General features: G+C 42.7%; 1 protein-coding gene across 2 annotated transcripts in view; it reads right to left on the reverse strand.

Annotated features, from left to right (window-relative positions):
- The window catches only part of SPECC1L (sperm antigen with calponin homology and coiled-coil domains 1 like), a 92148-nt gene extending 67891 nt beyond the window's left edge, over positions 1-24257 (reverse strand). Inside the window, exons 1-4 of one of the 2 annotated variants that reach the window (XM_065889272.1) lie at positions 24060-24257; positions 12962-13115; positions 7180-8810; positions 5378-5585 (exon numbers count right to left, since the gene is read on the reverse strand). In XM_065889272.1, the coding sequence (XP_065745344.1) occupies positions 5378-5585; positions 7180-8810; positions 12962-13115; positions 24060-24212 (2146 nt within the window). In that variant the 5' untranslated portion in view covers positions 24213-24257. The remainder of the gene's footprint in view (positions 1-5377; positions 5586-7179; positions 8811-12961; positions 13116-24059) is intronic. The other variant, XM_065889271.1, reaches the window with a different exon arrangement.
- Positions 24258-25852: the final 1595 nt, after the last annotated feature.

Below are 25852 nucleotides of genomic sequence, written 5' to 3' on the forward strand. Positions count from 1 at the left end.
GTTAGAGCATTTATGGTACAGAATACACTGAAATCCGTATTTCTTAGGGAACACCATTATGCCTGGCTACAACTTCAGTGTAATGTTGTATTTAAAACTTTTATGGTTTTAATTACAGAAGTAATATACTCAGCTCATCCTCTATGCGACTTGCCTTATTTTGTGCACACATTTCTCCGTGCCTTGTTTATTTTGGCTGATGAAAGAGCAGCCACAGTAGGGATGTGCTAGGCACATGGGTTATTAACTAGATCTCGACTTCTGAAAATACAGGTAGCTTCCAAGTTTCTGTGGTAACCAGCAACTCTGCAGCAAGCATCCACATCTATGTATACATTTGCAAACTTGTAAGAATGTTTCTGAAGAGCAGGTTTCTGGAAGTGGATTGCTAAATTACTGTTGTACTTGAAAAATTATAATCAATACTCCAAAAAAGCTGCAGTATATGAGAGGACCCTTTCTCCTCTCTTACACCTTAGCAATCTTTTCAATTTTTCACACCTGCATCTTGTTTTGAGTTTCTTTGCTTTTTTAAAAGTCAAGCATCTTTTTGTGTCTTTTTCTGACTTATCCATTCATACACTTGATTTAGCTAATGGGTTATTCTAGTCTTATTGATGTACAGAATCTCTTTACATATTTGACATGCATTATAAATATTTCTCTCAATGTCATTTATTTCTGGCACTTTGCTGAACTGAAAATTTCAATTATACATAGTCAAATATGAGACTTTTTTCCATTAAGCCTTCCAAGTATTCTACCTTCCAGGCTTTTCTCATCACAGAATTACACAGCTTTCCTCTATTTCCTTCTGCTCCTTCTCTAATCTCAAGCCACCCTTGTTCACCACTGTCGCTAATGTTCCATGTATCAGGATGTCAGGCCCTAGCCCCAATCTTGGGAAGTACAGAGGGCAGGAAAAGGGCAGGACTTAACTGCAAGCATGCACAGAGCATTACTATGCAGACACTAAGTGGTTGATAAGGTCGCAACTGAGCCAGACCTGAGGTCTCGCTGGTGTCACTACTCGTAATACCAGTCAGCTTTGGTTTGCTGGGCAAGTTATTACCTTTATTTCTGGGGATTCAGTTGAGCTGCTTCTTTATGCTGCTTCTCCCTTAAGCTCTTCTAAGGTGTTAAGTGTCTAATAAGTCCTGGCTGGTCTTTCTTACTTGTAAAGAATGATTAGATCAGTGACTCCTGCATGCTTCTCAACAAAACAAACGGCTAAAGGCTCTGCTGATGACACGAGCCTGCAGGGTGGGTGGGGCCCTCTGGATGTACAAGACGGAATGGCGGCTTCTGCTGAGGCAACAGGTGTATGTGTGTGTGTATCAGTTTCACTGCCAGGCCAAGTTGCCTTTCCCTCTAGGTGGTCTTCTCTTTAAGACAACAGGGCAGGCTGCAGTTACTTCTGGCACAGTGTGAAGGTCGTGCTGGGAGTCCCTGGCACCATACTCCCACCTTACTTAGAGGTGAGCGCAGCAGCAGCCTGGGGGCAAACACCAGAGACAGCCCCGACAGAGGAGGGGGCGGTACAGTGTAGCAATCCCTTACACTGTGGCCTGAGACCGCTGCTGGCCCTGGGGCACGACGATCCCTGATGTGGAGGTTTCAGTGCCCCCATCCCCAGGGCTCTGCTGGGAACACTATTACTCAGAGCTTTAGTGTTCTCCTAAACGGCAGAATGTTCTATTCTGATTGATTTCTCCACAGCCAATTCCATCAGCTTTATATAAAGTATTCCAGAAATTACCCCAAATTGCTGACCAACTGATAGGACCCTTCCCCTGTTTTCTATCTTTGCTCAAGCTCATTGTAATTTTTATATCTCTCCTGCCATGTCCCTTGGACTTTGGAAGGGAAAGGAAGTATGTATGATCTCAGGTCATCATCTTGAACTGGAAGTCTTAACAGTAGTTACTGAGTGACTTTTTATATCAAATCTTTCCAGCTCAGATGCTGTTGAGAAGTACCGCAGGCCAGGTCTACACAGTACAGCACTGATGTTCTCCGGGAGGCCGCCTGGACTCCCAACTACATGATACACCTGTGATACTGTCCCACAGATATCACTGATACTCTACTAATTTTTTTCCAATCTTTCTTCTCTCTGGATAATGTCTACTGATTGGTTTTCAAGTTCACTGGCTCTTCTGTATCTCTAATTTGTTGTTTAAATGACTCTGTAACTTGTTATATTAGCTGTTTAATTTTCTAGTTCCAGAATACCTACTAGGTTCTTTTTTTTACAGTTTTTATTTCTCTGTGGAGATCTGCTATTTGTTTGTCATGATGAGCATGTTTTCCTCTACGCCCTGAGTAGTTACAGTAGCTGTTTTAAAATCCTGTCCATTAATACCAAAGTCAGAATCGCTTTGGGGTAAATGAGGAGTGACTGCCAATGGGTGCAGGATTTCTTTTGGGGGTGATAAAAAAGTTCTAAAATTGACTATGGTGATGGTTTCATCCACAGAAGAATATCTCAATTTCCCAATTAATAGCATTCCCTGTCACCGAGTCCCTTATACCAAGTGCTAACTTTGCATCAATCCCAAATGCTAGAATTCTCTAGGAAGAAAATTAACTCCTATCAGACTACGGAGATGTAACAACAAATTATAATGCATGAAATTTGTTTGGATCCCAGTCCCTATAAAAAACTATAAAGGACATTTTGGGGACAGCTGGGAAAATCTTCACATGGGGTATTAGATGATGCTAAGAAATTACGACTAATTTTACTAGATGTGATCAAGGCATTGTGGTTTCGAGGAGGATGTTTAGAAGGTGCATGCTGAAATATTTAGAAGTTAAGTATCATGAAGTCCACAGCTTACTGCCAACTGGTTCAGTTAAACACACACATACAGAAGGCAAACACTGCAAAATGCTACCCACTATCACATCCAGGCAGGAGGTGCTAAACTACCACACTACTCTCACAGTATTTCTATACATTTCAACTTTTCATTTCAAAAAACTGGGGAGAGAAACTACATGGCTAAAAAAAAATTTATTAAGGCTTTTCAGCCTTTTTTTTTTTTTTTCGGTACGCGGGCCTCTCACTGTTGTGGCCTCTCCCGCTGCGGAGCACAGGCTCCGGACGTGCAGGCTCAGCGGCCATGGCTCACGGGCCCAGCTGCTCCGCGGCATGTGGGATCTTCCCGGACCGGGGCACGAACCCGTGTCCCCTGCATCGGCAGGCGGACTCTTAACCACTGCGCCACCAGGGAAGCCCTTTTCAGCCATTTTATGGTTAAAATTCATACAATGTCGATGTAACTTTTATTTTGGCAATGATAAGGAAAATTTTGTCCCAGGAATCCTTATCACCTAACAGTTTTCTAGCTATTACCCCAATTACCACAAGGTGTCACTCTTTCCACATTCAAATCAAAGGGTTTGCAAGGGAAAAGGCTATTCTTATCAGTACAAAATGGAAAACACGCTGAACCCCCAAGTTAATCTGAAAAACTTTAGAACCTCTTATATTTAGGAAGTAAAATTAGATAACTTTCTCAGTTCAGTGACAATGAAATACAGGCTAGATATAAATGTTAAACTAAAAGTTTTTTTAAACTTTAGATGAAAAAGTTCATCACTATGTAAGAAATACAATCCCACAATCCACTACTTCAGTATCCAGATACCCTGGAATATTCCAAATGATCCTGAGGTCAACCTACAGATGCTGGGTCAACTAGCCAGCACTCAGAACTGCCACCAGACACATTTAGGGCTCCTGCAAATGACCGTCTCTTACCTGGAAATATCAATAGTTCAAACCTCCCCTCCACCCCACCTCTGCCATCCACAGCCCAGGGGCTCTGGCTACTGTATTGACACGCTGTATCTGCCTGTCAATCCGCTGTCAGGGAATAAATAGTAAACCGTCAGTGCTCAAAGGAGCAGCATCATGAACCAGAAATTTTAAGAGCTTTAACCAAGGCATCCAAAAAGGTTACCTCCATTCTCCCTGTCCCCACCAGGCCATCATTAAAGTGTATGACAACTTAAAATCTGTTAACATTTGAGGAATCTAGAGGAAGAACACATAAGAATTTCTCAAATGCATTATTTGGAAATAATTTCAAACTTACGAAAAGGTGCAAGAAGTAACACAAAGAACCAAACACCCATTTACCTCCTTCTCAGATTCGCCTACTGTTAATAGTTTACCATTTATCATTTGCTACCTCCTATCCCTGTCCGTCTGCCTCTAATTGTCCCTTTTTCCTGAACCCTTAAGGATATACATCACAGTCCTTCACCCCTGAATATTCAGTGTGTGGTTCCCAAGAATACACAGACACAGCTGGGTTATCAACTTCATAAATTTGTACCGACACAATACGTTTACCTAATCTCACACACATTCCAGTTCCATCACCACACCTTTACAGCAGCTCCCGACAGCCCTGGAGCCAGTGCAGGCACAGGGAGTGCATGGGTTGTCCTCCTCAGCCTCCTACAGCCTGGAATTTTCCCTCAGCCTTTGTCTTTTATGACACTGGCATTTTTGAGGACACAGCACCATTGGACCCTGCGCTTTTAGTACAACATTCCTCATTTTTTGTCTGTTTAATGTTTCTTTATGATTAACTGAAGCTATGCCTCAGCCAGAATACAGCCTAGCGATATCCATGTGCCTCTGTCACTTACATGATCACCCAATCACCGGGTCACAGTGTTACCCAATTGCTCCACTGTGTAATTTCTGGTTGTTTCTTTTTCCTCACTTGTAACATAATAAACAGTCTGTGGGAAGACATTTTAAGATCATGCAAATTTCTGTTCCTCATCAAATTTTCCACACAGAAATGCTTTGTACTATTTTTGCAACTTTTTTTAAAGTCTGAAATACTTACAAAACAGTTTTTTAGAATCTTTTAAAAAGCAAACAAAGCAACTCAGAATCTGAGTTTCAAGTGTACCTGATCACAAAATCTCCGTGAAAGGGAGGAATATTAAACAAATAAACAAAAACCTGTGCCTCAGGCATAAGATTATAAAGGATAAATATTTTTTGGTCTCAGTATACTTGCAACCACTAGACATCGACAACAAATGGCTTTTCCTAAGATCTAGAAAGTTAACAACCCCATTAGCTTCTCACTTAAATGATTTTCCATAATTAAGCAGTTTTAAAGAGATGCTTCCACTCAACAGTCCTTTAGGAGCCAAATAGCAGCCGGAAGACTGACAATGGCCATGGGAAGCTCTTGCCCACACGCATATCTGCCGGCCACTGTGCTCCTGCCTTTGAACCCCTGCCCCCCAGGCAGAGCCACGCCCCCACCCCCACCCCATCACTTTGCTACTTAGAAGGCAAACTCTTCCCACACGTTAAGACGGGTGGGACCTCACTTACTCTCTAAGTCGGAGATGATGAGGTTGTCATGAAGCTTCACCGCCCGGTGCTGTTCTACTTCGTCTTCAAGTTCAAAGATCGTTTCTTTCATGTCACTCCTTTCTGTCTCTTTTTCTTCCAGCTCTGCTCTTAATTTTTCTAATGTCATATTCAGATCTTCTATTTGCTTCTTAGCTTCTTCTTGGAAGGCTCTGTATTCATCTTCTACCTGTGCAAAATTGATAGTGCCGATCAGAAAAGTAAGAGCTGTTCTAAGATAAGTCCTAGGACAGAGGCACACCTTGTCTCAGCAGGGAGCTGAGCGTGAGCTGCTCTGCGTGAGCAAGAACGACCCGTGTAATAACTGGGTGGAAGGCACTCTCCAGTAACATGGACTTCACACAGTATGCTTAAGCCTGATCTGCTGCCACATCACTGACTGAAAGTACACTGGCATCTCACTGAACTTCACTACATTATTTATGAGGAAATTTTCCCTTCTCCAAAGTTTGGACTGAAGGCATGCATCTGATTAATGATTAACATGCTTTCCCACAAAAATGATGTCTGATTTGTGACAGCTTCAAAATCAAATTAAAAATGGAGACAAAAAAGTTCTCTAATATAGTCAGTGTTAGTTCATAGTGGCCCCCAATATACACGCTCCGACAAATACCACATCTCCTAAACTGTATCTATGAAAGTTGTCACTTAAAAAATTAAGGTTTATATTATTCAAATTTTGAGCAAAGATATACTGTTTCCTACTTTAAAAATTTTTTGCACTGAAACAGGAAATAAAATGTAAGCTAGGATAATTAGATAAGTCATGCAAATAAACACTACATCAGGGACTTCCCCGGTGGCGCAGTGGTTAAGAATCCACCTGCCAATGCAGGGGACACGGGTTTGATCCCTGGTCTGGGAAGATCCCACATGTGGCAGAGCAACTGAGCCTGCGCTCTAGAGCCCGCAGGCTACAAGTACTGAGCTCACGTGCCACAACTACTGAAGCCTGCACGCTTAGAGCCTGTGCTCCGCAACAAGAGAAGCCACCGCAACAAGAAGCCTTCGCACTGCAACAAAGAGAGCCCCTGCTCGCCGCAGCAAGAGAAAGCCTGCGCACAGCAACAAAGACCCAATGCAGCCAAAAAAATAAATACATTTATTTTAAAAAATAATAATAAACACTACATCAGCAACCGCGTGAGGCTGGCGACTGCCAGCAACCCTGGGCTGCAGTTCTGACTGAGTCCTCACTATCACACTGCGTGTAAAAAAAAGGGGGCTGGACCAATGATCACTAAGGTCCCCACCAGCAACAAACCATGGGCCTCTAAGAAATAGGAGCCTTCTCACTCCGAAAGTAATTTTAAATCACAACAGAACTCTACTTGAAAAACTACAACCACAAAAGGATAAGAAGAGGCAGACATTGCTGGTCCCACAGACTGGAATACTGGCTCTCTGTTTTTCTTATGCCAAACTACACTACAGAGGAGGACGTAAAACTGCATGACACACTCCCCTGGGCATACCCAGAACTAGGGACAACTTCTGTTACAACTTCAGTTAGTTGTAACTCCAGCCCCATCCTCTCACAGGCAGGAAAACGGTAACAAAGTACAAGTGAGTGGAAGTGACGTTATTATAAGAATACTTTTCACTCCATCCCAATACAAGAAAACCATTCTGAAGCTTAAAAAAAATCTGATTAACAAAAGCTAATGACACACCACCAGGGCTGCTGGCTCTCAGTAAGCATGCCATGTACTGCAGCCGCATAACACTGGTCCAGAACATTCTATATACTTAAACAGTACCTTTGCGATGGTGTCCTGCAATCGATTGGCATCATTCCGGGTGTGAGCCAGATCTTCCTGCAGGCTACTGGCCAGAGTCTCTGCTTTTTCTTTGTCCAGCCTGACACTCTCCAGGAGATCCTGAATGTCAGACTTGTCTCCGGAGTTATGGATGGAATACAGCTCCGCCACTTTCTGCTTCTCGTTCTCCAGCTGGGCCTTCAGGCGATTCATCTCGATCTGGTCACTGGCCACTGTGGCTTTGAACTCCTCCAGCGTGGCTGCCAAGGCTGCCTTGCCCTTCTGCTCAGACTCAACGATTCGCTCCATGTGGTGGTTGCGCTCCTTGAGTGCCCCGATCATCTCCTGAGCTTCCTTGTTGTCTTGCTCAGCCATCTTCAAAGTATTGCTTAAATGCTGCTGGACACCAAGAAGCTGCTCCCGTTCAAAACGGGTGTTCTCAGCTAGATCCATGTAGCGTTGCTCCAGTTCCATGTAGCGTCCACTTTTTACATCTTCGTCTATGACATAGGAAATGTGATGCTCATCTAGAAGGGAGCGGAAATATTCGATCTGTCGGCTGAAGTGTTCCAACTTATCGCTTTGCTGACATAACGACTCCATGAGAATCACCTTCTCCTCTCCGAGCCTTTCGTTTTCGCTGTTCAGCTCCTGGGTGATCTGCTGTAGATCAGCGAGCTCTTGCAGAGTCGCCTGAAGTTCCTCACTCGTACTGTGTTGGTTCTCCTCCATCTGGTGTATGCGTTCCGTCAAACAAGCGACGGACACTTCGCTGGCGTTCCCGCTGCTCCCCTTCCGAGAGCGCTCTATGCTCGGAATGCCTTCTGACTCCGAGGACGATGGTGCGTCCAGGGCGTCATCGCTGGATGTGAGGGGCTGGTACACCTCGCTGCACTCGCTGTCCAGGTTGTCCATAGAGTTACTGTGCTGATGGTCCATGAGGGTGTTTTCATCCTGGCTCAGGAGATCCTCCACTGACCCAGGGGCAGAGCCCTCCACCGAGGAAGTCAGAGTCCCCCCTCCATCGCTCTGGTTACCAGGGGTGATCTCTGGGCTCAGGGACTGATAGCCAAACAGTTTTTCAGAATGGTCTAGCCTCTGTTCCAGGGAGAAGCCCAGTGCGTTCAACCTGTCCTTTAGCATTCTGTTTTCATTTTTCAGCTGGTTGAGCTCCTCACGGATGGCAGTATTCTGTTCCTGTAACTGCAATAAAGTGGACTCGACGTCAGTGGGCTGGTGAACAATGATGGCTTCCTTCTCCGACTTCTCATCCCCCTCAGGAGGGTCCTCGTTAATGCCCAGTTGAGCACGCATGTCTCGGAGTTCGTTTCTCAAATGTAAAATCTCCACGTCTTTGGTTTTTGCCAATGTGAGAAGATCCTTCACTTTGGCTTCCAGAGCAGCTTTGTCACTGATCTGATTGTCCGATTTGGACTTGCTCATACGAATGTCGCATTCCGTAGCCGTGCGACTGCGGGAACGTTTAGCCAACGCCATGTCATTAGCCCCCTGACCTGCAGAAGGTAGTTTTTTGCTCTGGTTTAGTCGGGTACGTTCACGTAATCTTTCTCTAGTAGAACTGGATTCTTTATTACCTGTGGAAGTGCTCCGCTTGGTTGAAGAACTCGTGCCTACATGTTTAAGACAAAGAATATAAGGCAAAAACTTAGCAATAGAAAGGCACATAGTGGGACTTCCCTGGTGACGCAGTGGTTAAGAATAAGCCTGCCAATGAAGGGGACACAGGTTCGATCCCTGGTCCGGGAAGATCCCACATGCCGCAGAGCAACTAAGCCTGTGCACCACAACTACTGAGCCTGCGCTCTAGAGCCCATGAGCCACAACTACTGAAGCCCATGCACCTAGAGCCCATACTCTGCAACAAGAGAAGCCACCACAATGAGAAGGCCATGCACTGAAACAAAGAGTAGCCCCTGCTCGCCGTAACTAGAGAAAGCATATGCACAGCAACAAAGACCCAACGCAGCCGAAAATAAATAAATAAATAAAAGTAAGGCACATAGTTATGCCCCCGGTTGAATGAGATATAATCTAAGGATCTATAATCATAATCACACAGTGATTCTGACCTACACTAATTCTGCCTGAGAGTCTGGTTACTGTAAAGTTGTTTCCTCCAAACTGGAAAATCAATCATCTTTTAATTATCAATTAAATGAAGTTATTACTGAGTTGAATACCGCAAAGGGGTGAGTTTTATGGAATGTGAATTATATCTCAATAAAGCTTTCACATTAAAAAAAAGCTATACACATGAACTTGAATCCCAAACCATGGCTTTCAACAGGTGGCCAGGGACATAGTATCTAGGGCAAGCCAGATGAAGGTGACTCTAGGGATAGCCAGTCAGGTAGCAAACTAACTGCAGAAACAGACAGTGAAGGAAGATTACAGATGACCAGAAGTGAGAGGCAGCCTGTGGACAAACAAAAAACCTAAGCTACCTACAATAACCACAAAAACTATGATCAAAGTAAATGCAAAAAAATTTTTCACACCATAAAATGCCACAAAATAGTACCAATAACAAGAATTATTAGAATGGACAACATGCACTTATACTTACTACACACACATATTAACACTTCATACACATTTACACAAGCTTCATTATCATCATCCTGTTTTACAGACAAAGAAACCCAAAAAGAGATGTTAAATAATCTGCTGACATCCCACAGGTAATACATGGATGAGCCAAGATTTACACACAGGCAGGCAGTCTAAGCAGTATGCCACTCTGCCTCCCTAAGTGCTCGAAAACGATGATGCATCACTGCCAAGTTATAACAGCACGTTCGTCAAATATGCCGCACAAGGCACACCATTACTTAACTGCCAAAATTTTAAACCTGTGCAAACAATTGACACGATCATGTATTTAATATAAAAAGAACAGGAGTATGTTTAAATACCCACAAACACTTAAGGAAATCATTAGACTATTTTTTACTTTGAAAAATAAGTCCTAGACCTGACCAATGAATATTTTTAAAGCACCAACTGGTTCTTTATGTGGCAGGCACCAGGCTAACCAGGTAACGGGGAGTAACAGGTCTACACGAGGGCTTCCCTGGTGGCGCAGTGGTTGAGAGTCCGCCTGCCGATGCAGGGGACGCGGGTTCGTGCCCCGGTCCGGGAGGATCCCGCGTGCCGTGGAGCGGCTGGGCCCGTGAGCCGTGGCCGCTGGGCCTGCGCATCCGGAGCCTGTGCTCCGCAGTGGGAGAGCCACAGCAGTGAGAGGCCCGTGTACCGCAAAAAAAAAAAAAAAAAAAAAGTCTACACTAGGGAGGATGATGTGGGAAGAGAACCACTAATTCTGCCAGGGATCAAGTGTAGAGCAGGGTAGGGAATGCTGGTGGCCACACGACAGATGAGGACGAGGTAGTGGAAGCAGCATCGTACACAGGAAGGAAAAGTAAGGTCCTACAGTCGATGGAAGCAGCAGGGGAAGGTTTCCATAGGGCCCTGAATGCCAGGGAGAACTTGGTGAGTTGCAGCAACAAACGTTCAATAAATTTTCTTGAGCGGGGAAGAAACACAGAGAAAGACTACTTTGATGGAAATTAAGCTAGAGGATGCGAAGTAAAACAGGAAGAAGGAAGAGCAGTAAAACTAAAGGAAGGCCTGCATTTGGGGAGCAAGAGCTAGATCTCCATAAGAGCAGAGAAGGGATAATAAATCTGTAATAGATTTCAAAGGCAGAAGTAACAGGATTAGGAGGAACAACTGCAAATGGAGGCCAAAAGAGGGAAAAGATGGGGCAACTGATCCGGGGAGGTGATAATTTCCAGCCTTGTGAGGGCAGGAGGCATTGGTCAGCAGGGAACCACGGGTGTGCACCCAGGGAATTCTAAAGGCTAGAACCAGGAGGAGATACTGGTGGGATTAGAGTACTGAATTTCCTTCTTACCACACAAGCTAGAGTGTTAAATGTGGTGACGACCCCAGGCTTGAGGGCGAAAGACTTAAGGTCCAGTCTTTGCTCCATCACCAGCTTTGAGGCCTGGTACAAAATGGGCACCCCGTAAGCATTCACTGAGCAAATGAATGCATGGCCCTGAGCAAGATACTTGAGCTTTCTAAGTGTAGCTTGCCATCTCTAAAATGAGACTAATGATAGCCTCTACTTCACAGGGCTGTAGTGAGCACAAAATGGAATAACGCCTCTAAAGCAAAGTAAGGACTTCCATGTTTCCTTCTGGTGATCATATTGCACTGCTATTACAATTAACAGTGGGGCGTGACCTGGAGTGGGCGGAAGAATCCACAGAGGGTCACAGCAGGAGAGATGACAGTAGGCAAACCTGGGCTAGGAAAAAATCCAATACACACCAGAGGGGACAAGAGCCTAAATAATGATAGAAAAAGAAGGTCTGCTATAATTTCTACCAATTTGCTTTCACACACTTTATTACAAACATATGACCTTAAGTTTATAGGAAGTTTCAAAGTTTTTTTCTGTAAGTGTAAGAAGTAAAGTATGATAACATTACTCCTTGGACTACAGAATGAGATCTAGAAACAAACTGCTGCTAATGAAGGAAGAAAGAATGGTAGGACTGGAATGAATGGATCTAGCCATCAACCATCAGAGGCTGCTAACAACATGGAACGGGACACGGCCAGAAACAATGGGCCTCCTGACGGACAGACAACTATTACCTAGGAAGGAATTGGCGGGGGTAAGAGGAAGGAACCTGAGTCTGTCCCATCAAGGCTCTAAATTCAACGACATTTATAGTAAACAGAGAGAATAAAAGAATAAAATCAAGGACATCATAGGAATGTGACATCAAAATCCAGATCACGGGACTTCCCTGATGGCACAGTGGTTAAGAATCTGCCTACCAATGCAGGGGACACTGGTTCGATCCCTGATCCAGGAAGATCCCACATGCTGCAGAGCAACTAAGCCCGTGTGCCACAACTACTGAAGCCCGCAGGCCGAGAGCCCGTGCTCTGCAATGAAGAATGGCCCACGCTCGCTGCAATTAGAGAAAGCCCACGTGCAGCAGCAAAGACCCAACCCAGCCAAAAATAAATAAATAATTAAAAAAAAAAAATCCAGATCACAGGAGGCAGTTTCATAGTGGTCCAGTGGTTAGGTCTCGGTGATTTCACTGCCAGGGCCTGGGTTCAATCCCTGGTCGGGGAACTAAGATCCTGCAAGCCACACAGCACGACCCAAGGGTGGGGGGACATCAAGATCATGGGAAACTCTACAGATCAAACAACCAGTTTCCACAAAAATTAAACTGCAAGAAAAAAGTGGGATGAACTCATAGATTTAAAATGAAGATTTAAGAGACACTTCACCAATTACTATATATGGACCTTAAGTGAATCCTGGTAAATCCTGATCCAAACAAATAAGTAAATATATGTATGTAATATTTATAAGACAGTTAGAAATTTAAATATTTACTGAATAATTTATGATTTGAGAAATGGTTATTAATTATTTTAAGGACTGATAATGGTATTATGAATATATTTTTAAAAGAATCCTTGTCTTTCAAAGATAATTAAATATTTGTGGATGACATCTGGAATTTGCTTCAAAATAGGGGAAGGTGGGTGTCAAGGAGCTAAGAGTGGCCATCAGGTGATAAGGGTGATGAGTACACAGAGATGAAATACCAGATACTTTTGTGCATGTTTGAAATTTTCTATGATTAGATGGAATTCCCTAAATACCAGTGCACTCATCTACTCAAACACAAAGGCAGTGTAACCCTCACACCGAGCGCGCGCCTACCTGTGCTACTCTTGGGTCTGTTCTCCATGGTGCTCATGGCAGGGGCGGATGCTGACGGTGCTGCGGAAGGGCAGGTGCTTTTCTTCCCTTTGACACCATTAGTCACAGTAACCCCTCCAGCCATCCCAGCTAACAGGTCATCACTGCTCTTGGTCTAGAAGCAACAGAAGATAAAAACAAATTGATTAGATGAAGCAAGATTAAATAACATTTTGACACTAAACAAAGCCCTTGACTTTTACGCTGAGTTCAAGAATTCTACAAGGACTTTCTGACAGTTACCAAGCAGCACATCACTCTGTGCTACAGAAACAGAACTTCTTCACTGCTTCATAAATGATCACTTCTTTTTTTAATTAATTTTATTAAATCTTCACCCTAGTATATACATTTTTTTTCTTTTATAAAGCCATTCTAAATTTTATTTTATTTGGTTATTTATTTTGGCCACACCATGCACAGCACGCAGAATCTTAGTTCCCCACCCAGTGATCAAACCTGCGCCCCCTGCATTGGAAGCACGGAGTCTGAACCACTGGACCTCCAGGGAAGTCACACACACACACTTCTTTTTAAAATATGAAAATCATAATGTACTCAGAGATGTTATGGAAGCCCACTGTGTGCCCCCACGTGCCAGATTCAGTGAGGGATGGGAGAAAGTGCAGACATCCTCCTTGCTACTGCTCATCTAGGATGTGACTCTAGGATAGCAACCTCACATGTGCTATCTCAGGAAAGGTCTGTAACGCCACAGGAAACGCCACCTTGCAGTTTCTAGAAAGAAGCAGTACTGAGGGTCAGGAGGAATCTTCACTGCTCTGAAGTGATGCAACGATGGAGCCAATGTCTAAAAGAAGTTATTCTGAAATTTATTTTTCTTACCTCTATTTTTTTTGTAGTCTAATTTAAGCCAAAATTGAAAGGAGGGTTGTTGTTTTTTAAAGCCTAAGTAATATACAAATAAAAAATTAGAAATTTTATGGTTAGAGTGAGGGTTAAATGATCATACTACTCGAGAAAGACCATTTGTAATATTTATTTATGTTTTATGAAGATGATTTTAAAAATGTGAGCTTTTTAAAAAGAAAACAAGCACTCTGGAGAACTGGATTGGGTATAAAATTGTTACTTAAGAAAAACAGTGAAGAAATCTGATTTTACTTCTCCTAGAAATGAGAGAGAACAAAGAGGAGTTAAAGGTCTGCGGGGGGGGGGGGGGGGAAGCCCTGCTTTTAAATAAAATAACCAAAAGTTTTGCCCACTAAGGTGAAGCCACAAGTTAACCAGCCAACTTATGTTGTTTCCCATTGAGATAATCACCCTCGGATAATCACAATGAATTCATTTCTACAAATTAAAATGGTTCAAAAACAACTCATCTCTAAATCTGAAGCCTCTCCCAGTTTTAAATGTCAGTGACTGTATATGGAGTAGTACCATTAGGTAGGTCAATCTGTCTTACTAAAAAAGAGGCAGAAAGAAGATTAATGTTTTAAATGAATTGTCAGAATTAAGCTTTGGTAATTTAGGGTTGTCATATTATGAAAAATCTAGATCACATAATAAGGAAGGGGGATATTGCATTAATCATTAAGGATTGTTCAGATTTTTTTTTTTTTTTTTTTTTTTTTTTGCGGTACGCAGGCCTCTCACTGTTGTGGCCTCTCCTGTTGCGGAGCACAGGCTCTGGACGCGCAGGCTCAGCGGCCATGGCTCACGGGCCCAGCCGCTCCGCAGCATGTGGGATCTTCCTAGACCAGGGCACGAACCCGTGTCCCCTGCATCGGCAGGCGGACTCTCAACCACTGTGCCACCAGGGAAGCCCTGTTCATATTCTTTAAGACTAGTATCTCTTAATGAAACTGGTTATCAAGTATGATGCAAAAAAAAAAATTGTAAATCAAGTTACACCCCCTTCCTGTCAATTTGTACCTCGTCTACTAAGCAGTAAATAAACTTAGCATATTCTTACATTTTCAAATTGTTTTTTATATTGTTAATAAAAGTTAAAATTATCTTTGAACTAATTTTCCTTCCTCCATAAGTTAAATATTCTTTCCTTCCATAATAATTACATCTGAAGACCACCCTACATACTCCTGTAAAAAGTGGCTGAATTGTCACAGTTCTCTGTTTACAATTTGCCTTTGGGTAATAGCAAAGTTAAACATACATCAGAGCACCAAATCAAAATCTATGCAATTATCACAATAACTAGAATAATACAATATTGTCACGTTAATTAACCAAACTGTATATATAGGCACTTGATTTATGACCAAAGAAGCAGTACAGAAAAAATGGAGTTTTCAATAAATGGTGCTAGGTCAACTGTATATTCACAAAGGAAAAAAGATGAATGAGCCCTATTTCACACCATATCAAAAATAAATTCCAAGGCTTTCTATCATTCAAAATCCTGAATGATAAAACAAAAAATTGAAAAATTTGACTACATAAAAATCTTAAGAAAAAATTTAAATTTTTGCATGGCCAAAAAAAATAAGCAAAGTTTAAAAATAAAATCCACACATGAGAAACTGGGTAAGTATACTTACAATATCTCACAGATAAAGGGCTAATATCCCTAATACACAAAGGACTCTTAAAAATTAAGGGGAAAGAGACCAAAAAACACAAAGAATAGTGAGCAAAATGAACAATCACATACAATCAACTCACACAAATGTACAAAAGAAGGTGATTAGTCAGACTAACTCATATTAGAAATACAAAGTAAACAACATTGAGATACCACTTCTCACCTCAGACTGGCACAAAAGGAAAAAGTATGATACACTCCTTTGGGAAGGATGTGAGGAAACAGGCACTCTCATAAGTTGCTGGCGAGAATGCAGCTTGATTGACAGAGCCTTACGGAAGGAGTCTGGTGACATCTAACAAAGCTACATACGCCTTTACCTCCTGCCCAGCAATCCCACTTCTAGGAATTTAGACCTGAAGACACACTTCCAATAAGACAAAAATACATACGCATAAAGTTACTCATTGCAGCATTGTTTTTAGCTGCAAAATACTGGAAACACCTTAAACGCCTGTACATAGGTTAGTAGCTGAATAAACTATATATATCCACACAATGAAATGTTAAACAGAATGAGAAAGACTGCTAAAAAGTGGTGTAAAGAGGTTTCTAGAATACGTTAAGTGGAAGAAAGCCAAGTGCAAAAGTATATCTAATTATGTCAACTTTTGTGTAAGAAAGCAGAAATAGAAAATAAACATCTGCTCATTTATGCAAAAAGAAACATAGAAAAACTAAATTAGACTGCTTACCTCTAAGCAGTGGGTAGAGACAGAGTAAGGAGTATGGGGGGCACTTCTCTGACCATATCTCATACAGTTGTGACGCGTGGAACCACGGGAGTGCTTTACGTGTTCACAATGAATAATTAAACAAACAGGGTGGGGGGACCCTAAAGTGGAACACAATGGGAAGAAGTGGACACAACTCCATTTCAAATGAATCATACAACCACATGGGGTTGGAATGGGGGCAATCAAGTATCTTTTGAACACACTATTTTGACCATAAACCCTCAAACTCTCAAGCTAAATACAAAGAAGTATAAATTCTGAATTCCAGCTGGTAGAATTGTTTTTTGCAGTGGTAACAGTGAGTAAATCTGTATTTTCTGTATATTCTAGGATTGAGAAAATAAACAAATCTATTATAGATAACCAATGCCACTGTCAGAGGAAGGGATTACAATTATGGAAAGTGCAAAGGCTACTAGCAACCTTGTGTTGTAACTGGAATTGGAAGTATCAGTGTGAACTCTGAGGTTTTAATGTATATGGAGAGAAGTAGATACAGAAATTGGTACTGATATGCATGTACACCTGTGCGCGCTCCTACCTCTGTCTGATGAAAGGGCTTATAAACAATATGTGCAAAAGCCATGAGCACACCTAGCTTCCAGATGGTTTAAATTCTACCCCTCACTGAAAAGATCAAGGCCTCCTTGAAGACAAGGCTGATTCTAGGGCTGGGGCTGGAAAAACAGGAAATTTACTGTGCCAGAAATTAAGAAATTGCTCAGAGAGGGGCTTCCCAGGTGGCGCAGTGGTTAAGAATCCGCCTGCTAATGCAGGGGACACGGGTTCGAGCCCTGGCCCGGGAAGATCCCACATGCCGCAGAACTAAGCCCAGGCGCCACAGCTACTGAGCCTGCACTCTAGAGTCTGCTTGCTGCAACTACTGAGCCCGCATGCCTGGAGCCCATGCTCTGCAACAAGAGAAGCCACCACAGTGAGAAGCCCGCGCACCGCAATGGAGAAGCCCCTGCTCGCTGCAACTAGAGAAAGCCTGCGTGCAGCAACGAAGACCCAACGCGGCCAAAAATAAATTAAAAGAAAAAAAGAAAAGAAATTGTTCAGAGAATACGAGGAACATGTCAGAAGGACACAAGACCCTGCTTGAAGGGACTCCCACCGGCCAAACTGGGGACAATCTGAGCATCAAAATAAATGATGCTAACAGTTTACAGCCCACTTAAGAAGAATCCATGAATCCACACTAATATAAATGAATACGCAAATGGGAGAAAAGTAAAAACTCTTTCTTATAGTAGAATGCTGACTAATAAATGTAGAAAGAATGATGGAATTATAAAATTACCACTTGGCAAAAATCATAGTAATAATCATAGTAATAATTGATTCTGGAAAGAATTACTAAAAATTGCTAAAACTAACGTGAAAGTTTGATGAGAGAAGAATATCTACAGTGTCAAAGTATTTTCGACAAGATACTTATTTTTACAAAAGGCGACATAGTAACCTGATAGTGGAGGAACCTAGCAGACACCACCTTCACCAAGTTATCATCACCAGGAACACTGACACCACACCCCACGTGCCTCTGGAAATGCTGCACCTAGGACGCCCAGCTTCTGTGGGACTCCTGCAGGACCCTGCAGCCCCAGCCTACGGAAACACTGACAAACCCAAATGTGGAGGACAGTCAGCCAAACAAACGGAGCTGCACGCTTTAGTAAATGTCAAGGTCCTAAAAGACAAAGACTGAGGAACTATTCCAAATTTAAGGAGAATGAAGAACAGCTATATGCAATTCACAACCCCGGACTGAATCCTGGACCAGAAAAAAATTTTTCTTCCTTTTTTGCTAAAGTGGACATTAGCACAATTGGTGAAATTTAACTAAAGTCTACAGATCAGATACTAGCATTTTATCAATGTTCATTTCCAGATGTTATTGTACTATGGTTATAAGAGAATGGTCTTGCTTTTTAAGGAAATACACACTGAAATACTCAGCAATAAAGGAGGATTAGCTCTACAATTTACACTTAAACAGATCAAGAAAAAAATTATGTACTTCTGGGGGCTTCCCTGGTGGCTCAGTGGTTAAGAATCCGCCTGCCAATGCAGGGGACACAGGTTTGAGCCCTGATCCAGGACGATCCCACATGCCGTGGAGCAACTAAGCCCATGTTCCACAACTACTGAGCCTGTGCTCTAAGAGTCTGTGAGCCACAACTACTGAGCCCGTGTGCCACAACTACTGAAGCCCACGCTCCTACAGCCCGAGCTCTACAACAAGAGAAGCCACCGCAAAGGGAAGCCCACGCACCACAACGAAGAGTAGCTCCCGCTCACCGCAACTAGAGAAAGCCTGTGCACAGCAACGAAGACCCAACGCAGCCAAATATTTAATTAATTAAAACAAAAAGAAGTAGAAAGAGAAGGTACAGAGTAGGAGAATATATGTACAACGCATATAAATGACAAAGGGTTCACGTCTAGAATAGGTAAAGAATGATAAATCAGTACAAAGAAACACTGCACCACCTCAGCCACTAGGACGGCTACTACCAAAAAACAGAAAAAACAAGTGCTTGCAAGGATTAGCAAAAGGGGAACCCTTGTGCACTGTTGGTGGGAATATAAAATGGTGCAGCTGCTGTGGAAAACAGTATGGTCGTTCTTCAAAAATTAAAAATCAAATTACCATACAACCCCACAATTCCACTTCTGGGTATATACCCAAAAGAATTGAAAGCAGGGTCTCTAAGAGATATTTGTACACCCATGTTCACAGCTATTATTCACAATAGCCAAAAGGTAGAAGCAACCCAAGTATCCGCTGATGGAAGCATGGATAAACAAAGTGTGATCTATACATACAGTGGAGTATTATTCAGCCTTAAAAAGGAAGGAAATTCTGCAATATGCTACAACATAGATGACTCTGAAGACATTTTGCTACGGTAAATAGGCCAGTCACAAAAAGACAAATACTGTGTAATCCTACTCATATGAAGTACTCAGAGTAGTCAGACTCACAGAGACAGAGAGTGGAATGGTGGTTGCCAGGAACTGGGAGGAGGAGATGGGGAGTTAGTGTTCAATGGAGACAGAGTCTCAGTCTGGGAAAATGAAAAAGTTTTGAAGATGGACGGTGGTGACAGTTACTCAGCAATGTGGATGTACTTAATGCCACAAAACGGTACACTTAACAATGGTTAAGATGATAAATGTTATGTGTGTTTTACCACACACACACACAAGTTGAGGGAAAAAAGACACCACAGTAAAAATATGGGCAAGTGATTTGAAAAGGCACTTCACATAAGAGAATATCTAAATGTCCACTAAACACTTAAAAATAAGACATGAAAAGGTGCTTAATCTCATTGATAACAACGCAAATGTAAATTAAACCCACTTTATAACACCTCTATGAATGGTTACAATGAAAAGAGTAATGTAAGTGCAGGTGAGGATGTGGGGCATCCCAGAGTTAACCCCTTTGGGAAATGACTGACCATCTACCTATGAAAGGTGAATGCCATGCACCTTACAACCCAGCAATTTTACTCCTGGTTATGGAGTCAACAGAAATGGGTGCACTTGCGTGTAAAAGACGTGTGTAGGATGTTCATAACAGTACTATGACTAATAGCCCCAAAGGAAACTCCAGATAGATGTCCATCAAGGGCAGAAGAGGTGTACGGCTTGTGGACATTCCACAGTTAGTAATCAGCAAGGAGGAGCTGCTTACACATGAATGTATATACAAAACAGACAGACTCACAGACATAGAAAACAAACTTATGGTTACCAAAGGGGAAGGTGGCGGGGGGTGGATAAATTAGGAGTACAGGATTAACAGATACACACTACTATACATAAAATAAGATAAGCAACAAGGGTTTACTACAGCACAGGGAAATATAATCAATATTTTTTGAGACCTATAATGGAAAATAATCTAAAAATATATATAATATAGCTGAATCACTTTGTTGTACACCTGAAACTAACACAATATTGTAAATCAATTATACTTCAACTAAGAAAAAAAAAAAGGGAGGAGCTGCTGCTATAGGCAACAACAGAGATGAATATCATGACCTAAACATAGTTAAGGAAACCAGACACACATGAAAAGAACTTCATGTTCAATTACATCTATATAAAGATCCAAAACAGGCAAAATGAATCTTGGGGGCTAGAAGTTAGAGTGGTAGTTACTTCCGGAGAGGAAGGAAAGGGCAGTGATGAAGGAGGCACAGAGGGGTCGGGGGGTGGCCACTGAGGTGCAGGCAGGCTCTGCTTCCTGACCTGGCTGATGGCCCAGGGTACATTCACCCCTCACTAAGCCCAACACAGATGCTTTGTGAACTTCTCTGGGTGTATGTTCTACTTTATCAGAAAAGTAAAAACAAAACAAGAAACAACTCTGCACTTTCCAACTTGCCTTTTACACGAAGGTACTTGGCAGGCTCTGATATTTTTTCTGTTTTAATTTTTGTTACACAGTTCTATAAATACATGTGTATTCCCACATGTAAACATCCCCCATCAGCAACAGTCAAAAAAAATGAAATTGATGAAGGAATAGATTTTTCACCTACTTTTTAATAACAGGTGCAAAACACAATCATTTGGTAAAAACATACAGATACAAATAACAAAATAATACAACCAAAGAATACATGCTTTTCCAGGTAAGGTCCAAGTTTCACAGTCTGCATCTCCACCTCGTATTTTAAGATTAGTTTAAAATTTCTACCTTCCAGGTTTCAGAGATGGATTACTCAGTCAAACTGTGAACTTTTTTTTTTTTTTGCGGTATGTGGGCCTCTCACTGTTGTGGCGCACAGGCTCCGGACGCGCAGGCTCAGCGGCCATGGCTCACGGGCCTAGCCGCTCCGCGGCATGTGGGATCTTCCCGGACCAGGGCACGAACCCATGTCCCCTGCATCGGCAGGCGGACTCTCAACCACTGCGCCACCAGGGAAGCCCCTGTGAACTAACTTTTACACTGAAAAGGTATGATCACAAATCATCATTGAGAATCATCAATTATTTAGATAAACCCTAACTTATTAACTCTCATCTATCAAGTTTTAGAAAAAAGTATCCCCACGACAATGAAAAAGTGTACTACTTCTAAAGGATTAAGTTTGGACAGCCGAAAAGTGCAGGCATGTAGGAGACCACCTCTACCTGGAAATAACCCTCTCTGCTGGCTGTGACAAAGAAGAATGACCCACACAAAGGCCCAAGCCAGATGTTACAGCTACTCACAGAAATGGGACCAACTTCCTCCAAACATGCTGTGAACAGCCATAGTGCTTCTTTTCATGTTTACAGAAGCTCCATTCAGACTCAAAAAGGTCCTCCCCTACAACTCACTAGATCTAGCTATAAACATTTGAAAAGAGAGGTAAAGAAACACATATCCTTGGGGATTCCCTGGAGGTCCAGTGGTTAGGACTCGGCGCTTTCAATGCCAGGACTGGGTTCAATCCTTGGTTGCAGCCAAGAAGAGAAATACATATCCCTGTACCCTGCCAAGTGTAAGAAAAGTGTTGGTGTTACGTGAATCTTGCGCGGTGACAGACACCGTGTGGGTGTCCACGAGAGTGGATGTGTGGACACGGTGTCTCAATGATTAAAAGCCAAATGCTTCATTCTTCTGGTAATCATCAAGGCTCCATCAGTTACAGAATTCAAGTTGTGGGAAGTGACCATATGCTAGAGAAGCACAGTGAAATATGGAAGCTTATAAAAATAAAATAACACAAGTTTGTGGGTTCCCTAGGTCCTTTCGCTTTTTCCAATTTTTCTATCATTTTCACTATTTTCTTCTTTCCCTCTTACTCTAATTTCTATTCAATGACTTTTCCCCCCTCCTTTTTTAAGTAAAGCACTTGCTCCAGTTGAGGTAAAGTGTTCCCAAATAGTTTCACCTCTTCTATGACCCTCCCCACTCCACACACACACATACACACACACACACACAGAGAAATACTTAAATCAGCCAACTCACCAAAGCCAAAGCCATGGACAGCTGGCACAGAGCAGAGATACGGTTCTGCCTTACAATGAAGAAGTACTCACTGCTCAAGACTAGGCTGCCATCGACTCAGGATACATGCTTTGGAAGACCAGACATGCTGCTCAGGACACGCTCCGGTGTGAACCTCAGAGACACTGCCTGCCAGCGAGGAGGAGGCAACAAGGCAGGCAGTAGTGCACACCCCGTGCCAACGCTTCAGCCTGCTCCTCCAGGCCCATAAGTCACGGGTCGCCCAGGCACACAGGCACTCCACTCTGAAAATAGGCGAGCAACTGAGTGAACAGCTGGGGCAGAAAATACCAGCTTTCTTACACGAGAGAGAGGCAGCACTGCCACCAAGGAAATTGCTCAGCGTGCTGATTCAGACTAACGGAAGCAGGGTAAAGGTCTACTCCTGGTATCACCCTCCGGGCCGCAGGATGACACCCAGCTGCTCATCAGGGATGTAGCAAGGAGAAAATCTGGTGGCATCTCCAAGCCCACAAAGTAAGTCTGCATTCAGTTTCGACAACCCTGGAATAGAAAAACCAGCATTTCCTGCTAGATCTTTCAACACATATAAGGAAGTCCCTCATCAGCTGTTCCTGTGAGGTGCTTCTTAAAATAATTGTCACATCTGTAAAGCCTTTCCTGGACAAAAGGCTTCTGAACAGATCGCGTTTCAGGTACTTCTTGGTTCCTCCCTATCAGACGAGCAAAAACTCTCTCCAGGTATTCTCCATAGAGTCAACGTTTCTAGCCCAAAACACCAAACCTCAAAACAAGCAAGCAAAGAACAAATAAGTGAATTCTGGACTGAGAAAGACCGGAAGAAGACCATGTGCATCTCTGTCCAGTGAATCTAAGACTTGACCAGCAGAAAAAAGGCCCAGAGTCATCTCAACACAGACACTGAGAACACCCATGGGAAGCCTGCTACTGTCAATCAATCCTGAGCTGCAGGAAGTTTCCAGAGCTAACCAGGAAAAACTCTACTGCCAGTCCCTTACAAAGCCCTTGCTGTGAGCCAGGCCCTGCAACGTCCTCTTTCCTACACCCTCACTTCCATCCTGACCGCAGCCCTAGTATACACATGCCCAGCCTGGGCCTGTCTGCTCCCGAAGCCCGGGATCTAACGTACCACTACCCTTTACTAACAAAAACTAAACTAGCCTCTAAAGAAAGGAGTGTAACAAGAAAACTAGTTATGCTCTGACTAAATTAATATCACCCAATTTTGCCTGGGATTAATACTGGATCAGTTGTCAAAAAACAAGTAACAGTTTACGGTAACAGTGTAGGGGGATGGGTGGGAATAAAAACCCCTGTTCAGGGGTTTCAGGAATGTCATACTGGCCGTCCTTTAAGACCTCACGCACATGCTCTTTTCATTAAGCCTTCTTGGGCAGAAACGATGTTTTCCTACTTGAAACTGTTTACGCTACTCTGCTGCTCTCCCAGGGCATCTGACTTTTTCACTTGTATTTTAGTTGTTCGTGCCAGTGACTTGCCTCCATCCTTTCCTCCACGAGCTCCTTGAAGGCAGGCTCTCCCACACCGGCACAGCGATTTGCTCATAAGTAAGCCTGCTACTTGGTTTCGTTCGTAAAGACCAACCAAACACCAATTAAGTCCACCACAACGTGAACTCTCTTTGAAGAGGGTGAATCCTAAATAACATTTATGTGATAAATCAAACATCATATGAAGACTCACTCCTCCTACAATTCATCACATATTTAAACACAACCACGTAAATACCTTTGACAACGAAGCTGCTGTTCCAGGTTTTATGAGTTTGCCTCCTGCAGATGCTGAAGAGCTGTTTTCGGGTTTCGTTTTGTCTGCTGTTTGCGCTTTGCTTATCCCAGACACCTTAGGCACTGAGCCAACACTCCTGCTTGTTTTCTTCATTCTGGGCTGCCTCTTCGTGATGCATTTACAAGCAAATCTGTGGAGATAAATGGCATTATACTGAGAACAAAACTGTAAGAAAGCTCTCTAAAAATTTGTTTTTGAAGGATCTTACCATGAACTAAATAAAAATGTTTGAAAGCTAGATGTCGCTACAGAAAATAAAGGATGAAAAATTCTTAGACTTATTAATCAGAATGCACCCTGTTTTCAAGGCTTCCTTCTTGAACACTACTAACTTGAAATTATTTTCTACTTTCTAGTTCTCTCAGTAAAAACAGTAACACACAGTACGTTTAGTGAAGCAATAATCATCCTGGCGCTTGAGAATGAGCCACTTTGCAGGTCTCTAAGGTGATCACGCTTTCCAAATTATCCAGCACAGTCCTACCTTCAAATATTTGTTGTGATATTTCCACATAAACCAGCAAAACAGCCCAGAAACTCCAACATTCAGGATCTAAATATATTTCCCAGTATATCTCTTTTATCAAGAGGAAGCATCAAAATGCCTTATAAGAACATAAGCCTCAATATTTGGTTCAGAAAGTAAGGGCACTCTTTTACAACCTTAAAACCATGACAGCAAACCTTTCGCCTAAGTGGAACAGACTCAATTTCAAGCTTAGAGGCCCTGGAATAACACTGGCCACACACAGAACTACGGGCAGAAAAACCCTTCAACATACCTCTATTAGCTGAGCTAGAAAAGCAGCCTATACCGTAGTATCATGTTTGGAAAGACACATTGGCCTGGTCTGGGTAAAGTAAATAATACGACTAACAAAAATGAAAGCCTACTGTGAACGTAAGGAAGTTTATGTACCATGACGCTGAGAAACTACACTGAGCACAAAAAAGAAGTTGGTCTATTTTAGGAAGATTTCTACACACTAATAAAAATAAAGAGAAACTTACAGAATAGCCTTTTGGAAAAGAAAAGGCTCGTTCCAATAGCTTCAATGAACACTTCACCTAGACTGTATTCGAACGCTCCAGATTTATCTTGCCTGACGTAACACAAACTGTACCAACTGGTTTGGTGGCAGAACAGTGAGACAGGGCAAAGGGGGCTCCGCTCCACCCTCACCGTGATAAGGCCTCGGAGCAAAAAGAACACTGTTTTTGACACCAAGCAAAACACAGCGAGACCTCAGTCTCCTCTCCAGCCTTCTCCCAACTTCCTGGTTCTTCCTTCCAGAAAATGCTGTACTTGGTGACAATCAAATCACCCGTCTGCTTGCCCTGAAGCCTTCTGCTTTCTACTTCCCTGTCCCATTGGAGCACTCAGCCCAGAGTTGGCACTCCCTCTAGTTTAGCTCTACCAAGCTGCTCCTTATAGGTTCCCAGAGGACACTGAAAATGACCAAGACAGACATGAGCGGCTTCCCACAACACGTGCACCACAGTTATGCTAATCCCTGCCAACCGGCAACTTTGTGCTTTTCTACCTGTAAAATTAAGGAATTAGATTGGACCCATCACTAAGTTGATTTTGTAGAAAAATCAAGTTCCTAAGGACCTTTCCTTCAACGTCTCACTTTTCCTTTGTATTTATCTTTTTTCTAAGTCTCATATCTTGTAAATGGCTTCCCAAAGTTTCTTTCTTCTCTGCTCCAAATTCCACGCCTGCACTCCTT

The sequence above is a fragment of the Phocoena phocoena genome, chromosome 13, assembly GCF_963924675.1.
Source record: "Phocoena phocoena chromosome 13, mPhoPho1.1, whole genome shotgun sequence".
In the NCBI taxonomy this organism is placed as follows: Eukaryota; Metazoa; Chordata; class Mammalia; order Artiodactyla; family Phocoenidae; genus Phocoena; species Phocoena phocoena.